General features: G+C 51.9%; 8 protein-coding genes across 8 annotated transcripts; 5 read left to right on the plus strand and 3 right to left on the minus strand.

Annotated features, from left to right (window-relative positions):
- Positions 1-33: 33 nt before the first annotated feature.
- On the minus strand, positions 34-1,319 carry TGAM01_v209345 (hypothetical protein; the record flags this gene model as incomplete). Its single annotated transcript, XM_018805836.2, has 2 exons — positions 34-1,133; positions 1,196-1,319. The coding sequence occupies 2 exons, from the start codon at positions 1,317-1,319 to the stop codon at positions 34-36; spliced, it is 1,224 nt and encodes a 407-aa protein (XP_018661026.2).
- Positions 1,320-4,158: 2,839 nt separating this feature from the next.
- TGAM01_v209346 (hypothetical protein) lies at positions 4,159-7,591 on the plus strand (the record flags this gene model as incomplete). Its single annotated transcript, XM_018805835.1, has 2 exons — positions 4,159-7,438; positions 7,521-7,591. The coding sequence occupies 2 exons, from the start codon at positions 4,159-4,161 to the stop codon at positions 7,589-7,591; spliced, it is 3,351 nt and encodes a 1,116-aa protein (XP_018661025.1).
- Positions 7,592-11,054: 3,463 nt separating this feature from the next.
- TGAM01_v209347 (hypothetical protein) lies at positions 11,055-13,032 on the plus strand (the record flags this gene model as incomplete). The annotated part of the gene is made up of 7 exons (XM_024550539.1): positions 11,055-11,166; positions 11,360-11,465; positions 11,522-11,632; positions 11,688-11,966; positions 12,024-12,273; positions 12,333-12,646; positions 12,699-13,032. 7 exons carry the CDS (start codon positions 11,055-11,057, stop codon positions 13,030-13,032), a joined length of 1,506 nt encoding a protein of 501 aa, XP_024404715.1.
- A 514-nt stretch (positions 13,033-13,546) lies between these two features.
- Positions 13,547-14,319, minus strand: TGAM01_v209348 (splicing factor U2AF 23 kDa subunit; the record flags this gene model as incomplete). The annotated part of the gene is made up of 3 exons (XM_018805833.1): positions 13,547-13,875; positions 13,938-14,172; positions 14,254-14,319. The coding sequence occupies 3 exons, from the start codon at positions 14,317-14,319 to the stop codon at positions 13,547-13,549; spliced, it is 630 nt and encodes a 209-aa protein (XP_018661023.1).
- Positions 14,320-15,110: 791 nt separating this feature from the next.
- On the plus strand, positions 15,111-17,240 carry TGAM01_v209349 (hypothetical protein; the record flags this gene model as incomplete). Its single annotated transcript, XM_018805832.2, has 1 exon — positions 15,111-17,240. The coding sequence occupies one exon, from the start codon at positions 15,111-15,113 to the stop codon at positions 17,238-17,240; it is 2,130 nt and encodes a 709-aa protein (XP_018661022.2).
- A 2,419-nt stretch (positions 17,241-19,659) lies between these two features.
- On the plus strand, positions 19,660-21,323 carry TGAM01_v209350 (prenylated Rab acceptor 1; the record flags this gene model as incomplete). Its single annotated transcript, XM_018805831.1, has 3 exons — positions 19,660-20,130; positions 20,188-20,241; positions 20,343-21,323. 3 exons carry the CDS (start codon positions 19,660-19,662, stop codon positions 21,321-21,323), a joined length of 1,506 nt encoding a protein of 501 aa, XP_018661021.1.
- A 613-nt stretch (positions 21,324-21,936) lies between these two features.
- Positions 21,937-22,516, plus strand: TGAM01_v209351 (hypothetical protein; the record flags this gene model as incomplete). The annotated part of the gene is made up of 2 exons (XM_018805830.1): positions 21,937-22,108; positions 22,191-22,516. 2 exons carry the CDS (start codon positions 21,937-21,939, stop codon positions 22,514-22,516), a joined length of 498 nt encoding a protein of 165 aa, XP_018661020.1.
- A 948-nt stretch (positions 22,517-23,464) lies between these two features.
- Positions 23,465-24,643, minus strand: TGAM01_v209352 (mannan polymerase complexes MNN9 subunit; the record flags this gene model as incomplete). Its single annotated transcript, XM_018805829.1, has 2 exons — positions 23,465-23,485; positions 23,546-24,643. 2 exons carry the CDS (start codon positions 24,641-24,643, stop codon positions 23,465-23,467), a joined length of 1,119 nt encoding a protein of 372 aa, XP_018661019.1.
- Between the last annotated feature and the right edge of the window lie 1,346 nt (positions 24,644-25,989).

Genomic DNA, 25,989 nt, shown 5'->3' on the forward strand with positions numbered 1-25,989 from the left:
TTATGATATCTGTCTATAGTTTTTTGAGCTTCATCAAACAGAAATGATGGGTTTCAGCTCCATTTCCGGTTGCGCACTATTAGCTACTCGCTCGGATAGCGCCTTTTTCTGTTGTGTCTTGACTCTTGCTTGGCCAGTCTGTCCGCCGGCGGCCAAAGCAGTGGCGTTTGATTTATTCTTTTTCGACTGTTTGACTGGCGGCTTGTCCAACCCTCGTCTGACGTCTGCTTCCTGGGCCTGCTCCATAAATTCCTCGTGACCCAGCATCTGGCAAACGGCTGTATAATTCTTGCTTTGAGTCAAGGGCTGGTGGAGCCCGGCTTTCCCGGGAACCATCTGGGCCAAGAGATACTTTGTGTTGCCGAATCGGTTCTCGACATCCATGGCCGTCTTGACGTATTCCTTGACGACCTCTTCCCAGGGAGCGAGGCCTCCATCAGCCTCAGCCCTAAAGCAACTAGGATTCTTCTCCGCAGATACGGCAATCATGGCGCCATCTGCGCCGTATTCCTGTGCCAATTTTAGACCTTGGTCTCTGGACTCCACATCGCCATTCATCAAGCACGCCACACCGGCCTCGTGGCAAATGTCGGCAACCATACGCAGCTGGCCGCGAATGGCACGCTCTCGGGGACGCATTGGTGTGGTTCGGCAATGGACTGTGAGGCCAGTGATGCCCGTGGCAACGAGTCTTCTGACCAGGGCCTCGGTCTCAGCTGGCGTTTCAAGAATGCGAATTTTGACGCTAATACCGATTTCGAATTCGGGGGTGATGTTCTTGACAAGCGTTTCTAGAATGGCGCATAGCTTGTCTGGAGTTCGCAGCAGGGCAGCGCCCATACCACCGCTGGTGCTAAAGGGCTTGGGGCATCCGGCATTGACATCAATGCCAGCAACGTCCGCCGCGACCAATCTTGCGGCTTGCAGTGCGCGGTCCGGGTCCGACGTGCCAATCTGGAAGATGAGCCTGCTCTTCTCCTTCTCGGGGTGAGTGGCGTAGATGATGTTTTCCTTTGCGTCTGGCGGCGGCTCTTTCTGTCCGTGGGAAGCAACCCGAAACCATTCGACCGTCTGGGTAGCCTCGTTGTACCGTCTTGTCGTGCCGATGATTGCGCGGTCAACAGTTTCGGGGCCTATTATGTTTACGTTTAGCAACTGTAAGACATCAGAGCAGAAAAGGCCTGTATATACTCACCCCACACGAGGTCAGCGCCGTACTTTAATGCCAGGAGACGGGAGGGAAGTTCTCCAGAGCGCACCATTGGCGCAAGGACAATCTTGCCGCGGTAGTCCACGCCGCGGCGAGGGATGGGGACCATCTTGACCTCTGAAGCCATGATTCTATTCAGCAACCTAGAGAGCATGCCACTCGGGGAGGGAGGCACAACTACATGCTCTTCTGGAAGATTGAAACTAGGTCGATGAGGCGAATCAAAAGTTGAAGTGGGATGCCACACTAGGCCTAGGTGATGATTCATCTAGCGTTTATCGGCGTTATCTCTTATCGATAACGGCATCCTGAATAATACTGGAGACTCGCTCCGAAGTGGGGTCCCGGACGCGGCGCCGAAACTCGCTCCGCTTGCTGAATCCAGATGCTTTGTCTCTCAGCCACAGGGACTTCGGTTCAATGTTAGATATGGGTGAGACCAAATGTGGAAATGAAGCGCAACGGTTCAACGTGGGCAGCTCGCTTGCGCCCGGAATGCGCCCAAAGCACCACGTAGCAACGATGGGAATGCCCGCAATCTTAATTTCTAGGCGGATGGGGTCTATGGAATATTGGCTAAATTGCATGCGATAAAGGCCTGTGGTATTGGGAGTGGAAGTAATCAAATGCTAAATGTCGCGTGACGGTTTACCTTCCGCTAAGACTCAAGAACCAACTTCGTTTGGCGGGGGCTTGGCTTGCAGATTTGATGCAGCCGATAGCGGTTGAAGTGACAGAAAAGGTTACCCGATAACGACTTGCTCGGGGGGCTTCTACTCGCGTGCCAAGTATCGTCTACCCAGAAGACGCCTGTGTGCAGCTCGAGAACAGGCGCAAAAATAGCTGCAATCTTAGAAAATAGAGCCACTAGTGATGCCTCGGCCTAGTCTGTGGTTTAGTGCTCCCTGCCCGAGCTGGAATGAACAATGCTACTATTTCAAGCGTGGCTTCCGACGGCAATACGATGTTTCGTCGACGATGGCGATGAGTCGGCTTCCTTTGCAGCACTGAGGGATGTACGCATGCGAGGCTGCGTCTATTTTGGGCGCTCGTGCCAGGAGGGTGTGCGGGATTGTCGCGGTGCAACCCACGATTACGAGGCGCGATCTCCAAGCGCACACAAAGATTTTCGAATTTGGGACGGGATGGGATAGATACGGCGACTAGGAGACAAGATCTTGGCTTGATGTGCCCCCCCGTCGCCCGCTATGGATAAACGAGGCTATAACTTGCGTAGATCAAATCATGTTCTGGCCCTAAAGGACCTAGTACCAATAGATGTCGACTGTTGCGACCGCCATTATTGCTCTGAGGGGGATCCTTTTTTGTTCAATTCAGACGTTGCGATAGTTTTGAATTGGCTTTGGACTTGAATCAATATCTTCGAAACATTGGGAAATATGCATGTACCTGGGCAATAACAGCGAATATGTCGGCCCATTCCTTAACTCCCCTTGTAGAATGGAAACTATTGGGCGGTCAACCCTCCGCGCAGAGCCTGATTTGTTTCGAAGAGAGGACAAGGCCAGCCAGCCGACAAGGGATGCGAGAAAAGGGAAACAACAGTCTGATGGGATGCTGCTGCATGCGTCGTCCTTCAATATTGAACGAGATGAGTTTGAACCTTGGGCGAGGGTGGTCATGGCGCTCGGTTTCAGGGATCTCGCAGGCTGGCTCCAGCGTTTGTAGGTATTAGCCGGGTTTGGCACTCGAAGCGGCTACATGTCCCTGGAAGGCCCTGAAGGGCTGCGGTTGATTGATGGCCCTGGAGGTTGATTGACTTGGCGTTGAGCCAACACTCAACAGACAACCTTAACAAAGAGAGAGATGCTCGTCTAGGCTCGGCGCTAAAGAATGGATGCGAAGCCCCCCGACTCTGTGCTCGCTGTTCTCGTACCAGCCAGCTCTGCTGCTTCAGCGAATTAGGCGCCATCAGGCTGGGCGGATGGGCGCTGAGCCCCACTATTAAGCCACTACGAAGCCCCTCCTGGCCCGCGATGAGCACAAGGAGGAGGCGCTCAGGGGCTGGTTGGTGGGGAGAGCGACGGAGAGAAATGGAGGTCACTGCGAGAGCAGAGCACCTAGATTGCCTTAGCTCACGACTGTGGATGTGCAGGCTGGAGGTGGCGTGGTTGAGGCACTGGGCGAGGGGAAAACACGAACAAAGGCGCAGATTCAAATATAGCATAGAATCTGCACGACAGGACAGAGTCTGCGAGAATACGAGCATTTGCAGCCCGCCGTATCGACCAATACCTAGAGAATCCTGCGGTACTTGGCAGGTTCTATTTTCGAGTACCGGCGCCAGCTTTGTGCTCGTCCCTGGCACTCTGGGAGGAGGTACAAGCCTCGTGGTACCTGCACCCCTGGGCCTGTGATAAGGGTCGTCTCCATCTCCAGAAGGGCTGTGGGTTTGCTCGCTGCGTGGTCTAGCCGTCTTGAATGCTCTGAAACTTCCTTGCCATTCCCTGGAGACGCCGATCAAGGCCAATTGGATTCCCTCGTGACGACATAGCACCTGGTGCGCGAGTAAATCCTAATAAACCAGCCGGGCAGAAGTGCACCCTCCCAGAGTCCCAGGCCTCTGTAGCAGTTGGTAGTACTTGTACGAGTGGCATCCCAAACAAAAACATACTTGTACAATCGCCATTCCTGCCTGCCCACGCCTGCACCGCTTCTGCATATGCTGGCTGGCCAACTCGGTCCCTCCTACAGCTTCATCGCCCGTTCTCTGCGGCTTCAGCCTCTGCACTGCAACTGCAGCCATCCAGCCGCGCACGGGGAGTAAGACCAGCAAAAGAACTGCTCGCTGCCAGTGGTTTTCCCGAGCCGGCGACGGGGGGTGCCAACACCGCACCATATCTTGGCGGTGCAGAACGTCCCAGGAGAGCCAGCGCCAGCGCCAGAAGCATCATCCCGCCCACACCAGGTCCTGCAGTCGGTCAACCATGGACAGCGCGCAATCGTACATGGCCGACGAGGCCAAGTCGTCCAAGAGGGGACGGCTGATGGGCAAGCTGTTTGGCGGCAAGGAACGCAAGCTGGAGGAGAGCAACAGCAATGCCTCCAATCTCGACGCCTTCCTGAGCTCGGCCGACGCCCTCAACGTTACACATCCTCCTCCACCGCTGCCTCCCACCGTCGCCCTGCCGAAGCTCGACACCAGCATCTCCCGCTTTCCCCAGGCCCTGGCCGTCAACCAGCAGGCCCAGCAGAACCGTCCTCTCGCCCCAGGCGCTGGCGTCGAAGTGCGATCCCCAAAGCGAAGCCCACGACCGAGCCGCAAGGGCCTCTCCGTCAAGTTCACGGAGGCGTACCCCGACGTCATCGGCGAGGGCGGTGACGAGTGTGAGAACCCTACCATGGAGGTGTCGAGGCGAAAGGGCCAGCAGCAGTCGTCTCCTCCTCCTCAGACCCGACCAAACCCCCCCGCAAGCAAGCCCTCTTACTCGAACAGCAGCATCTCATCGGCACAGGATGATTTCATACCCAAACCCATATCCCGAGTTCAGACGTCCTTCTCGTCCATCTATAGCCCTGATGCTGACACCAAGACTCTGCCAAAGACGAGGACAAACTCGAACCTCGGGGTGGACCGCCAGAACTCGCTGGACCCCGGGAGGAACCTCTCTCCAGGAGGACTCTCACCAGGAGGATTCTTGGGGGCTCCAGGAGGTAGAAATGATGAGAATAGAAAATCTTTCATTGAAGTTCAAAACGCGCAGATGGCCTTGGCCGAAGGAAGAGCCTTTGCCAAAGCTGTTCGCACCGCCAGTGCGGCCTCTGAGCACGACTGGGGCGAGAAGAAGCTGCCTCCGTCCCGCGAGCTGAACGATTCGCCAGAGCCTACATCCCCCGAAGTCCAAATCAAGCCCACGGACTACAGCCCCGTTACCTCCATGTCTACAACCTCTAGCGCACACGCTTCGCCAAACAATCCAAACCCGCCAAAGCAGATGCCACGACGCCCCAGCGGCACCCAGAATGAGCCCGCATCGCGTCCTCCGCCGTCCATGGCCTCGAGAGCTCTTTCAGTGCGGGTTACCGACGCAGCGGCCGCCAATGAAGCTTTCAGAACTTTTATTGCCAGAAGCAGGCACCTATTTGCACTGTTTCGACTACATGCCGAGCAGGTTCGGCCACTGGGGTCCTGTACCCAGTCACAACTTACGCGGGGTAGCTTGTGGTGGTTTTTGAAGGGCAGGATGGGTCTGGAGGCGGCTATACGAGATCGCCCAACGACCCCCCAGTCCCAGATGCAGCTTGACCTTGACCGACAACAGGCGCACGCCAACTTGGCCAAATCGTATTGGCTTTGCCAGGAAGTGCTTCCCAATATCGTCGAGTCACAAGGTCAAGCCCCAGACCCCGAGGTTGCTGATGTGGCCAAGAATCTCGTCACTGCCCTGACGAAACTGGCGATTTCGATGAAGCGAAACGAAATTCTGCCACCAGAAGATGCCGTACTGCCGCAAACCATCGACAAGTCCATCTGGGTGGAATATCCTCCTCTAAGCCAGGACCTGGTTGCTTTAATGACGGGTAACTGGGGCGGCGGCCTCACCGCGATGCAGCACCCCATGAATTATCTGGAGCTACTGGACGCATTTCCCGTAGGTGATACAGCAGAGACGTTTTGCTATGGGAGAATGTCGGCGGATGTGTTCTTGATGGAGCAAGGCAGAGAGAACAAGCAGCTACGCTTCCCCTGCATGGTTTCCTTGGTGCGACCCAGCAGACAGAATGGACTCATCTTTGTGGTATCTAGCCAAGATGGCAATATCCAGCTCCCCATTCAAGACCGAAGCAAAGGAACCGGACCGTCGTGGGAGGATATCCGCTGGAGGCCCGAGACCTCTTCCTTTGATCTGCGTCTGCCGCGTGGTTTCAAGTTGGCCTTGCAGTTATCCCAGAGTGATTACAAGATGCTTTACAACATGTACGACTACGCCACTAAGCTCCAGGCGACTCTCCAGCCTCGCCCCGACGAACAAGTCGTGTTTCGAAACACCCTCCGATCATTTCAGTACCTGGATGCGGATCCCAATTCCCGGGCCTTCCCCAAGGAATCGATACCTTCATGCGATTTAGCCCTCTTTGAAAAACTCCGAAAAGAGAACGGCCCTCAGGGCCAACGGACCTGGCACACCGGGTTCCGCATTGCAGTTGTCACAGGACCAAAGACGAGGACGGCTTGTGGAGTGTCTCACTCTTATCCTCCCCCGCTGCCTGTGCAGTTTGGATTCTTCAGGGCTGAGGGAGACTTGCCTGCCTTTTCGGTCAAATTTGAAAATGGCCGGCAAAAGGGACGCATGGTCATGGTTTTTAGTGACGAAAAGGAGCGGAATCGCTTCCACTCTTTACTCACGGGTACATCTGTAGAGCCTGGCGAGAAAGTGTTCGCCGATGTGCCAGTTACCAGCGTTACCATTGCTCAAAGCCTTCGCGAGCCGCTTGGCATGTCGCCTTTCAGCCGACTGCAGTGGAAAGCAGGCAGAGTCGTGAATGACGAGTATGGCTCGGAGGGAGAGGAGGCCCCTACGGTCCTCGCAGACAGACTGAGGATTGTTCTAGAGCATCAGTATGGCACGATTACGGACAGAATCAATGTCGAGCCTGGCGAATTACGCATGCGCTTGGAGGTTCAGAATGCCAGAGTGCTTAAGCTACTTCGCCAACCCCAGGCAGATATGACTATCGCCATTGCAGAATCGCAAGTGGGCAAGGACGTGCCGAGGAACATGTGGGACTCGCTGCAGCTTATCAAGATGAACCAAACGATACGATCAATCGAATTCAACAACCTCAAGGATCTCCATGCCTTTCAGTACGCGGTTTTCGGCTTCGAAGTCATTTTTGATTCGCTGGCAGTGACCTTTGCCATTGCGCGACGCCGCATGGTTGTGCCCATCCACAAGAAGTGGGAGGCAGGATACACCCGAATCCAGGTCATCAAGCAAGAGGACAAGCAGCTCCAGCTCTTGGCATTTTTCGAAGATTTTAGCCATGGGCATTGTATGAATTTTGTGTTGAAGCAAACAGATCTGTACGAGGCCTTCCATAGAGGCGGCAAGTCAGGCATCAGGTTTATTGATGCCAAGTTTCCTCTCCCGCGGCTGCCGGCCGACAAGGACGGGGATTATGATGATATGGCCTTTGTTTGCCTGGATCTACCGGACCTGCCGGGTGAGCATGATGATATATCAATCATGTTTGAAAACGAAGAAGGTAAGCCCACGTTTTTTTCGTCGTATCTAACTGTCCAAGGGGAAAACAAGATGAACTGTTCGCTGACGAAATGCATGCATAGACCGAGATCGCCTTGCGCAGTGTCTTCCAGCCCCTATAAAGGGCTCCTCGAGAATATCACGAGTGAAATGAGTGGATAGCGCCTACGAGGACACGTAGAATGTCAACTTGTACGAAATTGGCGACGGCATGCGCACATGAACAACGGTCACGCTACGTGCCCCCAAACACGTTGTCAAAAGAGCTGCAACATAGCAAGCAATATGCATCCTGCTTTCTAGCGTGCCGGAGTTTTTTGGAGTAGACTACTAGTATTAGTATCATGGGATATTAAAAGCAATGAAAGAGCAGATTCAAGGAGTAGAAGGAGAGGAGAGGAGAGGAGAGGAGAAGAGCCAAGAGGAAGTTGGAAACGGATATGTGTGGGGGAGCGAGCCAAATGATCAGGCTATCTACCAGTATAAGAGCATGCAGCACATGCATCTACGGAGGCATACTATATGAATACCCAAGAAGAGAAAATATGAAGAGCAGGAGCATGACCCTGACATGAAGAACAGCGTCAGAATTAGCGATTGATGTAATTTTTTTCTTTCCTATCCTATTTTTCTTACAAGCATTGGTTGAAGGAGACAGAGTGTCTTGGAAATGCTATGTTCTCTAACCCGAGCCGGCGAAGCGCAGTTGAAAATCAACATGAAGATACTGGTGTGGATATACCTGGGGTGCTAGCTTCCCTTTTTTTTACCTTCTTTCTTGTTTCTAGAACCACATGGCCTTTTTGACGAGTGAGGATGGCCAGATTAGTTGGACCGAGTGATGTATAAATTGACAAGGTGATGCCTCAACTCATGGTATTGTGACAAAGTCTAGACCACGAGTATGGGAAGAGAGCGCCACACACCAACTTGGGCAATTTGATGCTCCCGTCAGCCGGAGACATGTAAGATGCAAGACAAAAAGCCATAAGTGATACCTCGGATCAAGCACAAGGAATAGGCGGTGGCAACTTGTTTAACACTTTTGGCCTATTCCTCGGGAGCGGCGGGATGCTAATAAGGGGGCTGATTTTCTTGTTTTTGAACCGGGAGGTTTAAGCCGGGAGAGTAGTAGGTCGCGTGGACGCTATCCTTTTATGTACGAGTCTTTTTCCCTATCTCCTTCTGTTATGTAGTATCTACGTCTATCTTTCTGTCTTTTAGCAAATTTAAATGGCCGGAGTTTATATCGACTCCGAGGAGCGTGGGCTGGTGACCCCCGCGCGGCTTTGGGGAGAGTTCCGGCAACCGAATTTGATCACTGTTATGGGACAAACTGGGTTTTTCTGAACAAGGGAAGGAAAAAAAAAGGGATTTTTTGTTGGGGAAGGATGGCCATGGCCCTAACCTTCTATTTTACCTATTGGAGCTATTATACCTAGGTACCTGGGTATTACTGCTTGTCATATGATGCAGGGCCTGGTTAGTGAGAGAGAAGAGAGAGGGGAAAAGACAAAAAGTGGTTGGCTGCTTATGGCGTTTCAAATTACTGGGTGGTTATTGCTGTTTGTTCTTTGCATTACCCATTGATTTATTCCGATGGAAAGCGCTTGGGCGAGAATGGAAGTCGTCTTGCGAGGGGTGTGCTGTTAAGTTTTGGTGCCAGTTCAGTCAGTAGAGAAGTGTGAGGGTCCAGTAATAGTGCTTGAAAGGACCACGATACATGTATGTTTTCTTCTAGACCAGAACTAGACCTGCTCTGCTGTCTACTAACCTTTGTAGCCTAATTATCTGTCCGGCTGCCTTACATGTCCAAATTGCTATAAATTCTCTCAGCCCTTCCCCCCCCCCCCCGGCATACGACGTCGGAACTTGCCTCGTCACCATCCCACGCGGCCACACGTCCGAATATCAGTGCCTGCTGCGTGTGCAGACACAACAGACATGCCGCTGACCTAATTGCGAGCGCTTTTCGCTTGTCAACCCACGCTGTTGGATGCGTCTGGAACGGCCTTAGCTCTGGCGCCTTGCGGAGGGCCCTAGCGCGCAACGTCATAGAGAATGTTGGGGGCACTAATGTACAGAGGACATGAAAAGCATGTGACAGCCCGACTTTTGGCTGGGGTACAGAGTACCTCGTGTTTTGGTGGTCCTGTCCTGGCAAAGGCGTCCTGTCTAACATGTGCCTCTCTGTGCCCTATTTTTCGCCGCCGCCTATTGTTTTCTATGGCATCATCGCCCGCAAAGGAGGCCTCAGTCCAGCCTGCGACTGGCCTTACGTAGTCTATCTGTAGGCACCCGAGCTGCGAACGATGCGGCCTAAGAATAAGCAGTCTAGGTAGTAAACACAGAGCTTCGGCAGCCGGCACCGGTTATGGGCGTGCATGGAAACCATTCAGCTACCATCTTGTACCGTATGATTCATCGCATCTGGGGGGCCTGCAGGGCCATTCCGTGGTATATCCCGTGTACATGGATGCGGTCCCAGGTAGATCAGCTCATTGACGCAGGGCCGTGGTACAAAGGCAGCCTTCACTTAGCTGCATTCCTGGCTAAAAACAGGACAAGACATAGACTTACCCGGCTGATCCATCTATTGGCCTTTTCCTAGCTTGTTTATTCTTTTCCGTCCTTTTTGGCTTGGCATTTTCTCTTCTTCTTTTCTCTCTCACTCTCTCATCTTTCCTCTTCATTCTCCATCGCTTCTTCCTTCGCCCTTTGGTAACTTTTTTGCTAAGCGCCTCTCTTCGGAGCCAAGCGGACGGACTTGAGCCGTCTTATTCAACTTACTCCATCAGCCGCCTCTCGCTCTCGCTGCCAGTTAGACAAATACGTCAGTCACTTTAAACATACCTGCTCCGCCACCGTCCAAGGCGCTTTTACGCCCACCAAAGAAATCTAAAGCTGTTACAGGCCAAGCCAAGCCTGTCCAGACATTTTGGGATTCACAGTCAATTCCGGCTGCCAAGAAGAAGGAATCCAGCTCGCCCTGCTGGAGCTTGTCGATTGCTAGCTCTCGCCACGAACGCCCTCTTACACGCCCTAGCTTGTCCGACCTGGTCTCTACTGGTTTTCCCACTGCCCTTTTTCGATCAGATTATTGATAACGAAAGAAAGAAAAAAGGAGTTAGAGGGGCTACCGGCCTTTGGGGTTTTTTTTTCTTCTTCTTCGGTTCTCTCAGCCGAGCTGTCCTAGCTACTCCCCGATTTTTGGGCCATGGGGCTTTCATCCGTGCTAGCTCTCCCCCGGAGGAACAGATCCTCTACAACTGGTAGTAAGTCTGGTGCTAAATGACCCCTCCGCTTCGTCATCTCTTTAGACCTGAGTGACCTCTTTTTTTTTCCCTTGCTCCATTTCGACAACCTGCAAATCACAAACATCCCGGCTCCCAGGCAGAGACGAAAAGAGTATTTTTATATTCTCTCTCGTCCCTGTTTCTCCTGCAATAGGGCGAGCATTTTTCTATACCCTATTTTGCCCTAAGCGCCCCTTAATTTCTGCTTCCTCCTTTCGTCTTCCGAGCTCGCAAAGCTTGCTCGGCTTTACGATCGTGCACCTTCAACTTTTTTTTTCCCAACGTCAAATTTACTTCGCGACACCATCCTGCACCTCCAAAATGTTTTCCAACTGGTTAACGCAACCACCTGCAGGCAACCGATCCTCCACCGACGATGCGAGGACCGATAACGATGACGATACCCAGGTGATGGAGCCCGATCAGGGCAATGGTAAGTCGCAGCAACACCATATACATGGCCGGGGAGGGGGGAAATGGCTTGGCTTTGCTTGGCTCGCGACTTAGAGAGATGGATAAAGCTTGCGCCGCATTCAACTGCTAGGAGACTTTCGCAAGCCAGCTTCCCAGTCATTACTCTGCGCAGCCAATACAAGGAAACACCGGGCTGACCACGATGCACGCAGTTCTCACTCACATCATCTCTCAGCTGCGCCCTGGCGCCGATTTGAGTCGCGTTGTCTTGCCTACCTTCATTCTTGAGCCTCGAAGCATGCTCGAGAGAATAACCAAGTGCGCCGACAGTTGCCGACACCATACACTCAATGGTAGTGCTGACTGGTTTTTAGCTTCATGTGCCACCCCGAGATGCTCCTGCATATTCCGACAATCGAGGATCCTACTGAACGATTCGTATCAGTCGTCAAGTTTTACCTGAGCGGCTGGCATATTCGACCACCGTACGCAATCCTTTTTGACAGAGCGAGCTGGCGCAGTTTGGCTAACGATTCGCAGGGGAGTCAAGAAACCGTTAAATCCGATCCTGGGCGAAATATTCTCCTGCTACTGGGACCTCGAAGGCGGCAAGCGAGCTTACTACATCTCCGAACAGACTTCACACCATCCGCCCAAGTCAAGCTATTTCTACATGGCACCTGATCACCACATCCGGATCGACGGAACCCTCAAACCCCGGAGTCGATTCCTAGGTAACTCTGCAGCTAGTTTGATGGAAGGCATTGCTTTTCTTTCCATATTAAACAGAGGCAGCAACAAGTCCAAGGGAGAGCAATAGTCAGTTTCCGCATTATTCGTCCCGGATCGTAGCCATAAGTGCTAACATTGATGCAGCATCCTGACACAGCCCAACATGTATGCGAGGGGGATCCTGTTTGGCAAGATGAAATATGAGCTTGGCGACCACAGCTTTGTGCGATGCCCTGAGCTGGATTTGGCCGCTGATATCGACTTCAAGACAAAGGGCTGGGTTGGAGGAACCTACAACGCTATTGGCGGTGTTATAAAGAGGGAGAGTACTGGCGAGGTTTTGTATGAGTTGTCTGGCTTGTGGAGCGAGGAGATGTATATCAAGGATATGACGGTAAGTTAGCCATGATCCTCGCGCAACTAATGCTTTTCGACTAACATGGGTGAATATAGACGGGACACCGAGAGATGTTTTTTGATGCCAACAAGTCAAAACCTAGCCCACCTCTGGCACGACCCATTGCAGAACAGGAAGAGCGGGAATCCCAGAGACTATGGGAGAAGACTGCCAACGCCGTCAAGGACCGCAACCACGAGCTGGCGACGGACGAAAAGACAAAGATTGAAGATCGACAACGTGAAGAAGCCGCCGCTAGGGCCCATGATAATGTTGAGTGGCTTCCACGACTCTTCCGCGCCGTCCACAGCGGACCAGGCGAATCAGAGGAAGGCGAAGAGGGTCTGGAGTGGATAATCAATGCTCACATGTTGGTTCCATCCCCCTTGGCGTACCATGATCATGCTACTAACATTCTACAGTGACTCTTCAGCATCCCCGAAAAAGCAGACTGAACAGATTCTGGCTATATATCCTATTGTACCCGGTCAGCCAATGATCCGAAGGCCGTCTATTCCAACACAAGCCTCCTCACCAAAAGCGGTCAAAAAGTCGACAAACCATGTGGTCGAGAAGCCAAAGGAGGAGGACAGCTTGATCGATTTTGGCAATGACCAAACTTCTACACCGGCCGTAAAGAGTCCTGATGAAATTGAGAAATTGCTCACAGCGACAGGCAAGCCAGCCGACGGTCCTTTAATTGACTTTGCTCAGGATTTAAAGAAAGACTTGCCAGCTGACGGCGACTTGCTGTGAGAGATGAGAAGAGAAATTGAAAAAAAGGTGACTGATTTTCGTGTGAGGACTGAGATTTTGGGAGTAATATCATTGGCTAGGAGGGCGGGAAATACCTTAACAGTATCACGGCGCAAAACATCGGACCAGGCTACTACTATATATATAAATGGGCGCGCATCATGATGCATTTGTGCTTAATGTTCTTTTAGTGTTGGCAGGGAGCGGGTTCTTTTGGTCTAGGCCTAGCACGGGCAATGCGATGGGATGGACAGCGTTGGCTAGCTAGGAAGTATATCAACTATATCAACCTTTGAATTCAGACGAAGTATCCGATGCTGATGCTAACGAGAATTGTAAAACTCTCCTTTTTGATGACTGATTACATTTTTTGCTTTGAATTTTCCCCCAAAACGCCGAGCCTTTGAACGTAGAGTGCATATAATCCCATCTGTTGATCCTGATTATCAATTCCAAAACAAAAAGACATTAATTGCGACATCATATCTCTTCTCTTCTTGCCTTGCGCTTTCTCCTAGAACCGCCTTCTAGTAGGCTCCGGTGTAGGCGATCGGCTGGCGCTCCGCTCGTCCCGGCCACGCGACTTGAGCCACTTCTTCGTGCTGAGCGTGAGCTCGCGGTCGAGCTCCTCACTGGGGTTCTTGCGGTGGATGAAATTGCAGAAGCCGCCGCGGACGCAGCCCTCGCCCGAGTTGAGGCGGCAGCAGGCCTCGCGGAAGTCTGTGACGGGACTGAGCTCGCAGTATATGGGGCGCGCGGCGTACCACCGGCTGTTGAGCGTGTCGGCGGCGACTTGGGCGCTGTCTTCGTATTTGAATCGGGCGTAGACGTTGCCGATGAGGTCTATTGATTGTGTTAGCTCTTATATATGATGGGAGAAGGAGAGGAAGAAGAAGAAGACGTACGGTCATTGTTGTTGTCGCAAACGACGAGTTCTTCCAGCTCGCCGTACTTGCACAGCTCGCACCAAATGTCCTCGTAGAAGGCGTCAAAGTGATTTTGCAGCTGCGAGGCGTTCATCCGGTTCTTGGGGTCGTAGGCGGGGTTCTGGTAGAGGTTGGGCATGAGGATGGTCTGGCTGTAGGAGGGCTTGACGTGTTTTCTCGAGCAGCGGTCGCCATGACGGCAGGCGCCGATTTTCTATCACAATGGTTGTTAGCATTCAACATTTTTCTTTCTGACTGTCGAGGACGCGGGCGCGCGGCAGTGGAAAAAACTTACAAAGTAGAATGAGCAGTTGACTTTGTCAAGCTCTGTGCCGAAAATGGAGGCGAGGAAATTGGCCATTTTGGGTGGTTAATTGATGGGATGTGAGGGCTGTTGGTGTGGGTTTTTCCTATGTTGGTTCTCTCACTTGAAGGCTGGATGGATATATTGAAGCTTGGAAATGGTAATGAGGATGGCATGCTTGTAGGGAAGTAGGAGTGGCGCGCCACAATTGAACGACGAGGCTGAGGTGGCGTGTGTCACGTGCGTGTGGCGCGCTGATACTAATTGAATGGAGACTTCTAGACCCGCTTGGAAGCATCCCGTAATGAGGATGGGGTATGGGCCTATGGGGCAATATAGAACGTCCTTGCTATCGGGTCTTATAGCTTTGAAACATGTATATCGGTATATGAAACTGCTGCTACTATATGTATAGAACTTCACAAATATCTTGTTTTCTTTTGAAAAGTAAGATAAAACGCAGACGCAATGTCCAAATTAGCCCTGTCACTTGTAGAAGCTGAAAAAGAGAAAATTGCTGCAGAAACGCGCCCCGACGCGCGCAACGGCGGTTGAAAAAAATCCTGGGACTAGGCCGGGACCTGCAGAACCATCAATCGACTAAACCGCATTGGGCGCGATAGCAATCTAATCCCCTGATACTAGAGCTCGACTCGACTCGAGACTCGCCAGCAGTCGCCATATTCAACTAAGCGACACCGATAGCTGTCCTGAGCTACGGGCCTTTCGCGTAAACCTATCCTCCTTCAAAGCAATGGTTTTAACATCGACAACGCATCACCAAAATACGAGCGTTTGGTGAACCTGAATCCTTCCTCAACATCTACACGAAACGGCGTCGCTCCATCATGGACCAAGCAGACATCCCCGCGCTGCTCTCGAGGCTGGCCAGCGACGAAGATGCCGCCCGTAAGATGGCCGTCTTCAAGCTCCAGTCGTCGATCAACGACCCTGCCTTTGCCGACGTCTTTATATCTTCGGGCGGTCTCGTCATCCTGCGGCGGCTCATCATGACCTCTGGCGGCAACACTCTCGCCTATGCGCTCCAGAGCTTGTCGCGGTTGCTGGAGGTGGACATGGGATGGGACATCTTCGAGGGCCCGACGGCGAGCGAGCTGGTGGAGCGCATTGTGGAACTCATTGTGACGAATCCTCTGGTTAACATCCTTAGAGGCGCCATGTCGATTCTGGTTGCTCTTGTTGGACACTCGCAGTCGAGCGGCGCAGAGTCGCCGATTCAGGACCAGGCCTTTGGCTTTCGGGCGCTCAAGCCGGCGGTGGCCATATACCCTCAGTTTTTTGACTTGGTCGTGCAGCAGCTGAATAGCGCGGACCATGCTCTTTGCGCGAATGCGCTCATGCTAGTCAATGCGCTGATTCGAGATGCTTTGTCGACTAAGAGTGTTATGGCAGGCGGCAACGGAAAGTCGGCTGGCGATGAGTGGCCGAAGCTGATGAAGCGGCTGCAGGACTTGGGCCTGATCAAGGCGGTTTATAAGCTGATGCAAGGTACCGGGCTTCAGGATCTTGCACATCCTGCGCTGGAATTTCAGAACCTGAGCAAAGTCATCCAGCGAAAGTGGAGAGATGTCAAGGTAGACCTAGAGCGTCCGGAACACAGGCGATCGCTCAAGAGCTTGCATCTCTCGAGCGCTCCCGATCGACCAACAACCAATGGCCACACTAGAGACAATTCAACGGACACTACCGCAACTAAGAAGGATGGTAGGAAGCACAGCCCGGAGAAATGGAGAAGGCTTGGGTTCGAGACGGAGAGCCCCGCGCAAGACTTTGATGTGGCCGGGTATCTGGGAATGCTGGACATGACAGACTATGTGCGCAAAAACGAAGACAGATTCCAGAAGCTGCTGCTGGAACAGGCCACAAAGCCCATGAATGAACGTTGTCCCGTTGCTCGGGCGAGCTTGACCATGACGATGATCCTTTACGAGCACTTTGACGTGGATAAGGCAGATTTGGAGGACGCAAAGGGATACCACCAAGGTGTCGATACGAAAGATTACGATAGAGTATTTCAGCCGTTGCTGCTGCAATGGCCCCGTCTGCATGCCGCTGGGTTACACAGCTTCTTCCGCATCTGGAAAGCCACGGGTGCCGTGCAGGAAGACTTTGACAAGGTTGCAGAGCTGGTGCGCATATTGATAGAAAAGGTGGCCGGCCAGGCTCCCCGGACCCGCGATATACTGGAGATTGAGGATGATTTACAAGAATACGACATGACGAGACTGCGAGAGCTCCAGATGGAGCTGCTGGAGATGTCGTTTGAGGAAACCTGGGGCAAGCATCTTTACCAGGTGCGAGACGTGCTGAAGCAAGAAGCCCTGCAGTTTGTCAAAGAGCAAAGGATCAGGTGTCTCCTCGAAGGCGCCTGGTTCCAGAAGAAGGAGGATGCGGCGGAAAAGAAGCCTTGGAGATTCGCCAGGCTTTCTCACAACCGTCGGTACCTCCATTATACCGACTTTGAGAAGCAGATGGCACAAGATCCTGGTCTAAACACCCTGATGGAGAAGATTGACCTCTCTACTATAAGCTCCGTCGTATCCAACGTCTCTGCAACCAACGACGACTCCAAGACAACGGCGAGCGGGGCAACTATACAAAACATCACCAGCACCGCAGAAAAGGCCAAGACCAAGATTACCATATACAGCTTCGTGAATCCTGCTGATGTATCTGCTGGCGGCGGCGGCGGTGGCGAGGCCAAAGAGCAAGCCGTCTTGTCTCTTTGGCCCACCAGCCATAGCATCGCTTCCGAGTGGCTGGACGGATTGCTCCTTTTGCTCGGCCAAGCCCCCGTCACGACGGAGACGAGCAAGCTTGTCAATTTGGTGGGCGGGTATGGGCTGAAGATTAGACTTCTCAACGTCAGGATGGACACTGTTGAAGGCCCTCCGCCTGGAGCTGGTATCGTGCCTAGTCGTGAAGGGCTGGATGAAGACTACTTTTATGAAGTCTAGACTCTTTTTTCCTGGCCTTTTTTCTCCCTCTTTCTCTCACCTTTGCGATATTTTCTTGTCTCTCCATATTTTATATACCTGTCATTTATTTTTCATTTTTTTGTTTGATATATACCCCCTCCTTTGTATGGCAGGCCCTGGCATAGCGTGGGAGCATTGAGAGGTTATGCGTTGGATTCTCCTTTCTTCTTTCTGATTCTTTGTGTATGAATAGTATACATGTTTTGTAATACTACTGAGAGCATCCACGATCTCTATGTGTTGCGTCTTTTATATGGGAATGGACTTGATTTCTGAGAATATGCGATGGGAGAAGAGGCCGTACAAATGTAGTATAATGAAATTTAGCCTAGATGCCTCTGGAGAATCTTTTAAGATAATTGCTCTATGGATATGGGCATAATAGATGAGATACCTGCCCATAGTGTCTCGACAAAGTAAAGCCAATAGAAATGAAAGTTTACCAAACAGAAGAAGACGTCTTTCGTAGAGGCTGCCTATCAACTAATCTGCACTCTACACTGCATGTCTCGAATTAGCACGGCAGACGAATGGCAGATATGCCTCATAACTCAACTGCTTTGACTCCACAAAGAGCGCCAATGGAGCAGTAATATATGATGATTTTGGAGTGTTATCTAAGCGGGAGTGGTTTTTTTTTTTTTTCCCACTTGGTGTCTGACATTGTTAGGTGCTTATGTCGTGATGCCTGGAGACGGCAAAGCATTAGTGCCCAAAGAACGGTGAGGATCCTCCACCGTGGGAACCTGTTCGCAGAAAGTGCACGGTGAGGAATTACATCGAAGCCCAAGTCAAGACTGGCACATATTTGGAGTAGATGCTGAATCTCGAAAAAGATAGGACTAGGAGGAGGTCAAGGTTACAGTGAAATATCGGATGGTGGCATCGCTCACCGTACAATTGAGGGCGATCAAACTAGGAAGCTCGATATATACAGGTACTACTGCGCTGCTAGCACTTCATTGAGCCGCTAGAACCGGCTTAGAGATGGTTGAGGATGACCTCAAGACCTTCTAAAGCTGCTGCTATATACCGTCACATCCACACCAGTGTAGGTGCTAAATATGGCCGTCCAGGTATCGGCATGGAGGCCTGCACTTAGTGGTTGCTGCAAGACAGCTGGTCTTGCACCTCATTCGTCGACTCGGGCCAGCAAAGAGTTGCGGCTTGCATGAAGTGGGTAGCGGCGGTCGCAATTGAGACTCTGGGACGTGGACTGTAGGTGCCCGAGCTCGCGGATTCATTCTGTTCCGGCCCATCTCCTCTCGCTTCTGGCTCTCGCCTCTCGCTTGTTTTCTTATTTCTCTTCTCCTTTCCCTGCTTCTTCTTCTTCTTTCTGTTCTCTCACCTCTTTTTTCTTTCTTTTTTTTTCTCTACGGCTTCTTTCTCCATCGATACACGGTTTCGGGGGAGGAAACCGGGAGAAGAACAGCACAAGACACCGGCACCAACCCCAGGTGTGGCGGTCTGACGCCTGCTGGAGGCGGGGCTTCCGAGACTGGCACTGAGGCTCGAGACTAATACGAGGTACGGATCTTACTCTTGCGCGACCATTGGGGAAGAGTGAAGAAGAACCGAAAAGAAAAAGAGAAAAGAAAAGGCGAATAGTCAAAAGGTGGTCATTGACGCCTGGAAACTTTCGCGCCTCTTTTTTTTTTTTTCTCCCCCGTCTTTCAATCATTCTCTTCTCTTCCTCTTTTCCTTATTTCGGAGTGGCTCACATGTGATTCTAGCACAGTCTTGTCTCTTTTTTTATTCTCTTAGCCAGAACGAGAGGCGCTGTGTGGCGTAGCTGGTGGTACGTACTGAACACGTATTCGCAGCACGTACCTCCCTCGTTGTACTCCGTCGCACAACTCTGCGGTGCTTGTACTTGCACCCCTGGCGCAATCCAGGAACCTCAAAACTTTAACAGCGATCGACGCCATTTACTCCTTTCCAAAAAATAAAAGTCGACGCGCGACCTGTTCTCTCGCATCGCTCCGAGTGTCTGACCTTCACTGGCTCTGGTATGTACCTTTCACTTTTAGGGACATTGCGCTTTGTGTCTTTAGCAAGATTGATTGCGATGCTACTGGCATAGCCTCTCTCTCACATATCTTCTATTTTGACACATTCACCTTTTTCTGGGGATTCCGTACCCGCTCCGCCACGCAATCTTCCGCGATCACGCCTGCTAACAGGATCCTCTTTTTGCTTAGTTGCGCATCCAAGCTTCTTGCATATCCATTCAAGCAATACTGCTACCGTGGCTTCTGCAATCGCGGCTGCCTGACTACTCCGCCGTTATTTACACGTATACAACAAGAAGCAACGAACCTAGCTTGAGTCTTGTGCGACCAATTCTATTTATACGACCCATCACTACGCTTGAGAAAGAGAAGAAACACCATCAACCATGTCTCGCATTCAGATCCCTCTCGACCTCATCACGTCCCGCCTCAACCTGGGAGAACGCTTCCAGGGTTTGCGCGCGGGGCCTCTGAGCGGTCGATTCTCCAATCTAAGGCCAATCTCCGAGTTCTTCGACTTCAAGCGCCTGTCCAAGCCTGCCAACTTTGGCGAGGTGCAGTCGCGCGTCAACTACAACCTGAGCCACTTCTCCAGCAACTATGCCGTGGTCTTTGTCATGCTCAGCCTGTACGCCCTGCTTACCAACTGGCTGCTGATGTTTGACATTATCCTGGTCGTCTTTGGCATGTGGTTTATCGGCAAATTGGATGGAAGAGATTTGGAAATCGGCAGCTTCAAGGCTACTTCGTCGCAGCTCTACACTGGACTCCTCGTCGTCAGCATTCCCCTTGGACTGATTGCCTCTCCCTTCTCTACCCTGCTCTGGTTAATAGGCGCTTCTGGAACAGCAATTATTGTGAGTCGAGCTGGTTCTCTAGATTGCTATTGGTACTCAGTTGCTAACTAAATATAGGGTCACGCAAGCTTTATGGATAAGCCCATCGATGAGGCTTTTTCCGGGGAGGCGGTCTAAATGGTCGGCCGCGAGCTCCCAAATTTGCGCCCCAATGGGGAAGACCATCGCGGCGCGGGCGGAGGACAAGTGGAGATGCTGCGCACTACGATGAGAGAGTCGAGGAGTTGGCCTCGGATGACGATGATGAGGATGGACAAGGTTTAAGGAGTAGAGAAACTGGCGTCGTGCGTCGCAATCAGCGGCGATACGACTCGAGAGATGAAGAGGATAGCTCGTCTGGCGATAGCCATGACGAAGACTATTCGGACGACCAGCAAGATGAAGAAGATGAGTGGGAAGCGGCCCTGGTGGAAAAGGCGCTCTATCGAATTAATAAGGCACAGGCCAAGGGAAGGACAGACGTGAGGCTGAGCAAGGAAGAGATCAAAGCCCTCGAGCGAAGGCAACAGCGCATGGAGGCAGAGGAGCGAAGAAATCGCAGGCGTCGCCAAGAGCGCGTGGCCATACCGCTTTCTCAATTTGGATCGATGGCTCGACTGGGAGGTTCAGAATCCGGTTCCAACCCAGTATCAAGACAGCCCTCGGGAAGCGAGACGCATGACGAGATCTCTCCTCAGATGGGATACTTTCCCCCTCCATCCGGTTCACGCTCTCGGCCAAAGTCTACACATTCTACATCGCGGCCAACCAGCTTCCATGAGGAACCTTCCAGGGACCCCTTTAAGTACCAAACAGCTGGTTCTCGCGCTGCTGCTGCTCCCAAGCGCCATGGCTCTGGACAGTCTGATTTGAGTGCCATGTCACGACAAGGCCGACCTGAGTCTGTGTCTGAGTGGAGCCGGCAAGGATCGTCCAGGCGGCAGAGCTCTGATGATACAAGCGAAGATCTGGCATTGGTAGAGGAGCGTTCGAGTAGAACGGAGAGTTCGAGCAGAACAGCAAAGGGCAGAGAAGAAATCGTGGTCGAGGTGGAAGTTGAATCTCCTTCCGGGCCTGAACGGGCGCCATCTCGCACGCGCTCGACAACCAGGAAGAAGTCTGACCCGGCACCAACGAGGAGGACAGTATCAAGTAGGACAGGCACTGGAACTTCGGGGGCTTCTGCAGGAGTACGAAGGAAGAAGCGGGAATAGAAAGCAAAATGTTTGGCGTGCGCTGATGTTTGGTGTTTCCATATTTTCTAAGGCGAGGGAAAAAAATTGTTTGATATAGCTCGTATTACCATGACGAATATATGTTTAAACCAGAATACTTGTCAAACAAGACTACGCTCATGCTTTTATTACCAGACGATGTATATATGCATAGATTATAGCAAGGCCCTCTGTACAAATTCAAGTTAACTCGACTGCGCAAATCATGTGCTGACTCAGCTCACCTTGAATGTCACCCGTAGCCGCGGCCTGGACCCCTGCGCTCAGCTCCAAGCTCTAGCCGGTAGCCTCGCTGTTGTTTGTTATTGTTTGCAATTTCACTTCGTATACCCGCCGCAGCATGATAGTCGCATAGAAGCGTTTTTTCTAATTTCGCGTCTGTTTGAATTTGATCCCAATAGCGGAAGCGAAAGCGGAAAGCCATCTTCCGTCAACTTTTACGCGACACTCCATCACATCGCAAACAAATCCCAGCAAAGCCAGCCGGCGGCTTTCCCATCTATGAACTGCGCCCGAGCATCGAATTAGCGACCAAACAGCATTTGAATTGCATTTACCAGTACAAGAAATTATTCAAAACCACAAAATCACAATGTCTGCCAGCGCCAGAAGCGGAGCGAAACGGCTCATCAAGGAGATGGAGAACTGGCGCAAGGAGCAAAAGGACGAAAAGGGCGTGGAGAGGCTTGGGCCGGTGAATGAGGATGATTTGTTTGAGTGGGAGGCGGTTATCAATGGCAAGGGGATTGGATCTGGATACGATGGTGAGCTTTTCAACTCCTTTAATTCTCGCTCTCTCTCTTTGCTTCTTCGCGATCTCGAAAAGTTTACTAACATGTTGCACAGAGGGCCGATGGCTCATCAGCATCCAGCTCTCGACGTCGTACCCGCTGGCGCCCCCCAAGATGCGCTTCGTGACGCAAATCATCCACCCCAACATTGCGCTGCAGACGGGCGAGATCTGCCTGGACCTGCTCAAGGACAAGTGGACGCCGACGTACAGCGTGCTGCAGTGCGTGCGCGCGGTGAGGATGTTGCTGGGATATCCGGAGACGGACAGCCCGCTGAACGTGGACGTTGCGGCGCTGTTGAGGGGCGGCGATGTCGTGGGGACGCGCAAGTTGGTGCAGTATTGGTGTTCTGAGCCGGAGGGGCGGTATGATGGGCCTTGATGGGGAGAGAAAGGAGAGTAGAGGGTGAGAGGAGACTTCTTTCTTGCTGTTTTGATTCTTCTTGTGATTCGGTTCTTGGTTTGAATATATGGTAAATGTAATTGGTATAGTAGTAGCTGTTGTTTGTAATGATTTTGGGTACGCGGAAGGGCATTATATAGGCTGGCTGGACGAGACTTTGAGAGTTATATATCGATGGTTCAAGGTATCATCATTGAAAAAAGTCGCAAAAGGCATATTGTGCATCGCTTTCATTTGATTCTATCCCAACTTATACAATACGTATAAAAACATAGCTCTACTGCCGCCATTGACCCCATCCCAACATAATTTGACTAAAACGCATATAAGTAATAAGCATGTATCGCAAGGCAACTCCCTCCCACTTTTCGAGATATAAGAAAGAACGGCTTTTCTCCCAAGGGGAGCCACCTATTGTTTCTCTGCTTTCATCTGTCTCTCCCTCGGCTTCCCTTCCTCTTCCCTGCTGGTGCCTGCGATTCGACAATGGTGATTGAAATATAAGATAAAAAATAGTAAAGGGGAAAAGGGGGGTTATCTATATAAGTTTCATATGCCAGAGGTTAATAGGTAGATGCTTTCAACGAGAAAAAAACGCCCGCGCCCTGCTGCGCCGTGCCTTTTTGTTTTTTGTTTGTGTTTTTTTGCCTATGCCTTTGCCTTTGCCCTGCCCAGACTTCCCTAACCAAGACACCGTCCGAGCATCTTCCCTTTTTTGTAATTCGATTCTAGAGATGCAAAGCCAAGAAAGAAAAGATCAAATCAGTGCCCATTGATCTTACAGCACCTCTCCAGTTCGAGCCCAAATTGCCTTCAAGGCCTCAGCCCAACAAAGTCGTAATCGTAATGAAATAAGAGTGACACGAGAGCAAATGCTCTCTCAGCCGCTGTGAAGTAAAAGAAAAAGGTAGATTAGGTATCTTTGATTTACTCATTATAATGGTAGACCTAGCGTATCACTGTTAGCATCTCCTTTGAGGGATAGAGGGAGTTGCGGCGAGAACTCACTTTGTAGTTGGGAAGGCCGTATGGCTGCCATCCCAGGCGCTTAGCCATCTTGGCAAAGCCTTCGCTCTCGATCAAGTGATAGAAGGAAAAGGCAGGGAACATGGCTCCATCTCTGTGCACGTCGGCCTTGACTAGCAATGCGGTGCTACCAACTCCGTCCAGAGGGACAGCCAGGTCCTTGGGGCTACCAGGGTTGCTCATGTACGCCATGAGGGTCCTGTAAGTCGCAAGCTCTGCGTAGCCCTCGAGGAGGATGTCGTCGGGTCCCATCTGCTCGGCCAACTTGAGCGCAGTCTCGCTGTCCTGCCAGCTGTTGAAGTCGTATGGGCGCTCAGCCATCTTTTTGGTTTCGGGGTCGTAGTACTTTTGGTAGCAGTTCGCTACGATGACGGGCTTATCGTGGGAGGCGAGGTCTTGGATCAGGGTCGGAGGAGACTCGACAATGTCGGCATCGAGCCACAGCACCCATGATGTAGACGGGCCCAGCGTCGTGAAGAGCAGTGAATTACGAGCCTTGGCCATGACCTCGCGGCGAGCCTTTTGGTTACCCAGCTTGTGGCGCTCCGATTCATCCTGAGACACAACCGCAGGGTCAAAGTCTTGGCGCAGAATGATGATGCTCTTGAACCGATCCTTCTCTGCGCCATGGTTCTGTATCTTTTGAATCTGCTGCTGCAGCGCCGCAGTAGCCTGGTTTCCCTCCTTTGTCTTGGGCAAGATGAAGCCCAGAGTAATCAGTTCGTGGGGGTAGCTCAATCGCAGGAGATTGTCCCAATACTCTTGGTAGAATCTGGCCATTGGCGTCAGAATGAGGATGTGCTCCTGGTTCTTGATGGGATCGGCCGTGACCGTGACTTTATTGAGGTCATATCGCGTAACCGGCGGGGGTCCTTGAACGCCTGATCGCGAGCTCTTGTACGGCGACGTAGGGGGCGACAGATGGTGTTGGGCCGAGACAATGTTGGACAGCCTGCCGGCGGAGGCAGGACTTGACGGCGAAACGAGGAAGATGATTATGAAGATGCAGAGTACAGCACCCAAGAGGAGGGTCGAGGAATTGGCCTTCTTGAGGCGGACTGACCCCAAGGGTCGAGCCATGGAGCCTTATCTGGTGTTTTTTAGGTGATTAGATATTAAGAATCTGGCTCGGTAGGCCCTCGTTCGGCTTCGCGATCGATTCGACCGGAAATCAGCGCAGCGCAAAAATAAACCCAAGAGACTGCGTCCAGCTGAAACGAGCGTCAGGGCATGGAACGTTGAAGACACTGGATCTAGCTCGTAGTAGTTGAAAAGGTGGCCCGCGCTGGGGGAGAATATAGGAACGAAGAATAAAGAGAGGGAGAGGAAGAAGACAGAGAAGCAAGGCGCAATTGGTGCTCACACGCCGTATCTCGTTACTCCCACCGTACCCTAAAAAAGGACAGAGTCAAGGAATACGAGCCAATCGCCGCCCAAACAAGGGAATTGCTTGTGAAATACGACAGCAAATGCTCTACCGGCTGGTGCTACTGCTGCGATTGGCGACCTTGGAGGTTCAGGGGCACCGGATTAATTCTGGGGCCGAAGCCCATTTTCAGTTGCATTCTTCGACCGCTAATCTAGTGGCGGGACATGCTGTAGATGCAAAAGCAGCCCGCCATTGAGTGCTGCAAGCGTCCGTCCAAGCGTCGAGACTGCAGATTCCTCTTGTGCTGTATTGGGAATTTTCATAATAACATTCAGCTATGCTCTAATTCTAGCAATGGCGTAATGCAAGAATTTCAATCATTTCAAGCAAAAAGCTGTTTTTGCAACGAATTTCATAGAAGTGAGAAAAATCATCCGTCTTAGTACAGCACCTGAAATAGAAGGCCAAGTCTCCGATGGCTGGAACCTTTTTCGGCCCAGCACGCTGGAGACCCCTAATCCTTCGGCGACCCCTACGCGCTGCGGCGGCATGTGCTAGTACGTAGCAGCACTACTGTGTCTCCCATGCCTACCTACCTATCAAACCGACTAGCCTAACGTCGCCGCCTCGGACTCACGATTTGGCTATTCTTCGTCTCCTTCACATCTCGCATCTTCTCCTATCCGCCCAGTCCAGAGCCGTGCACAACTCCGTCTACGGCATTCCACACTTTCGTCTTTGCAATGGCTTCTGATAAAATGGACCGCGGCCTCGACGAAATCATCGCCGACAAGGTTGGTACCTCTTGTCCATCTCGAATCCGCCAGCCTTGCCTCTATTGCGAGGCCGCAAAGACAACGGCTAACTCGTCCACCAGCGCAGCAATGGGTCTCGCAACCGACGCGGTGGCGGTGGTGACCGCCGTCGTGATCGTCAAGATTACCCCCGTGACGGGGTGAAAAAGGTGCGTCTTGCCATCATTTCTGGGAGCCTTTGGGGGCTGCAAGTGGCCGCGCGAGGCTGACTCGCTGCTTAGGTTGAACTTCCTCTCCTCCTA

Source organism: Trichoderma gamsii (genome assembly GCF_001481775.2).
Source record: "Trichoderma gamsii strain T6085 chromosome Unknown Scaffold_45.2, whole genome shotgun sequence".
Taxonomy (NCBI): Eukaryota; Fungi; Ascomycota; class Sordariomycetes; order Hypocreales; family Hypocreaceae; genus Trichoderma; species Trichoderma gamsii.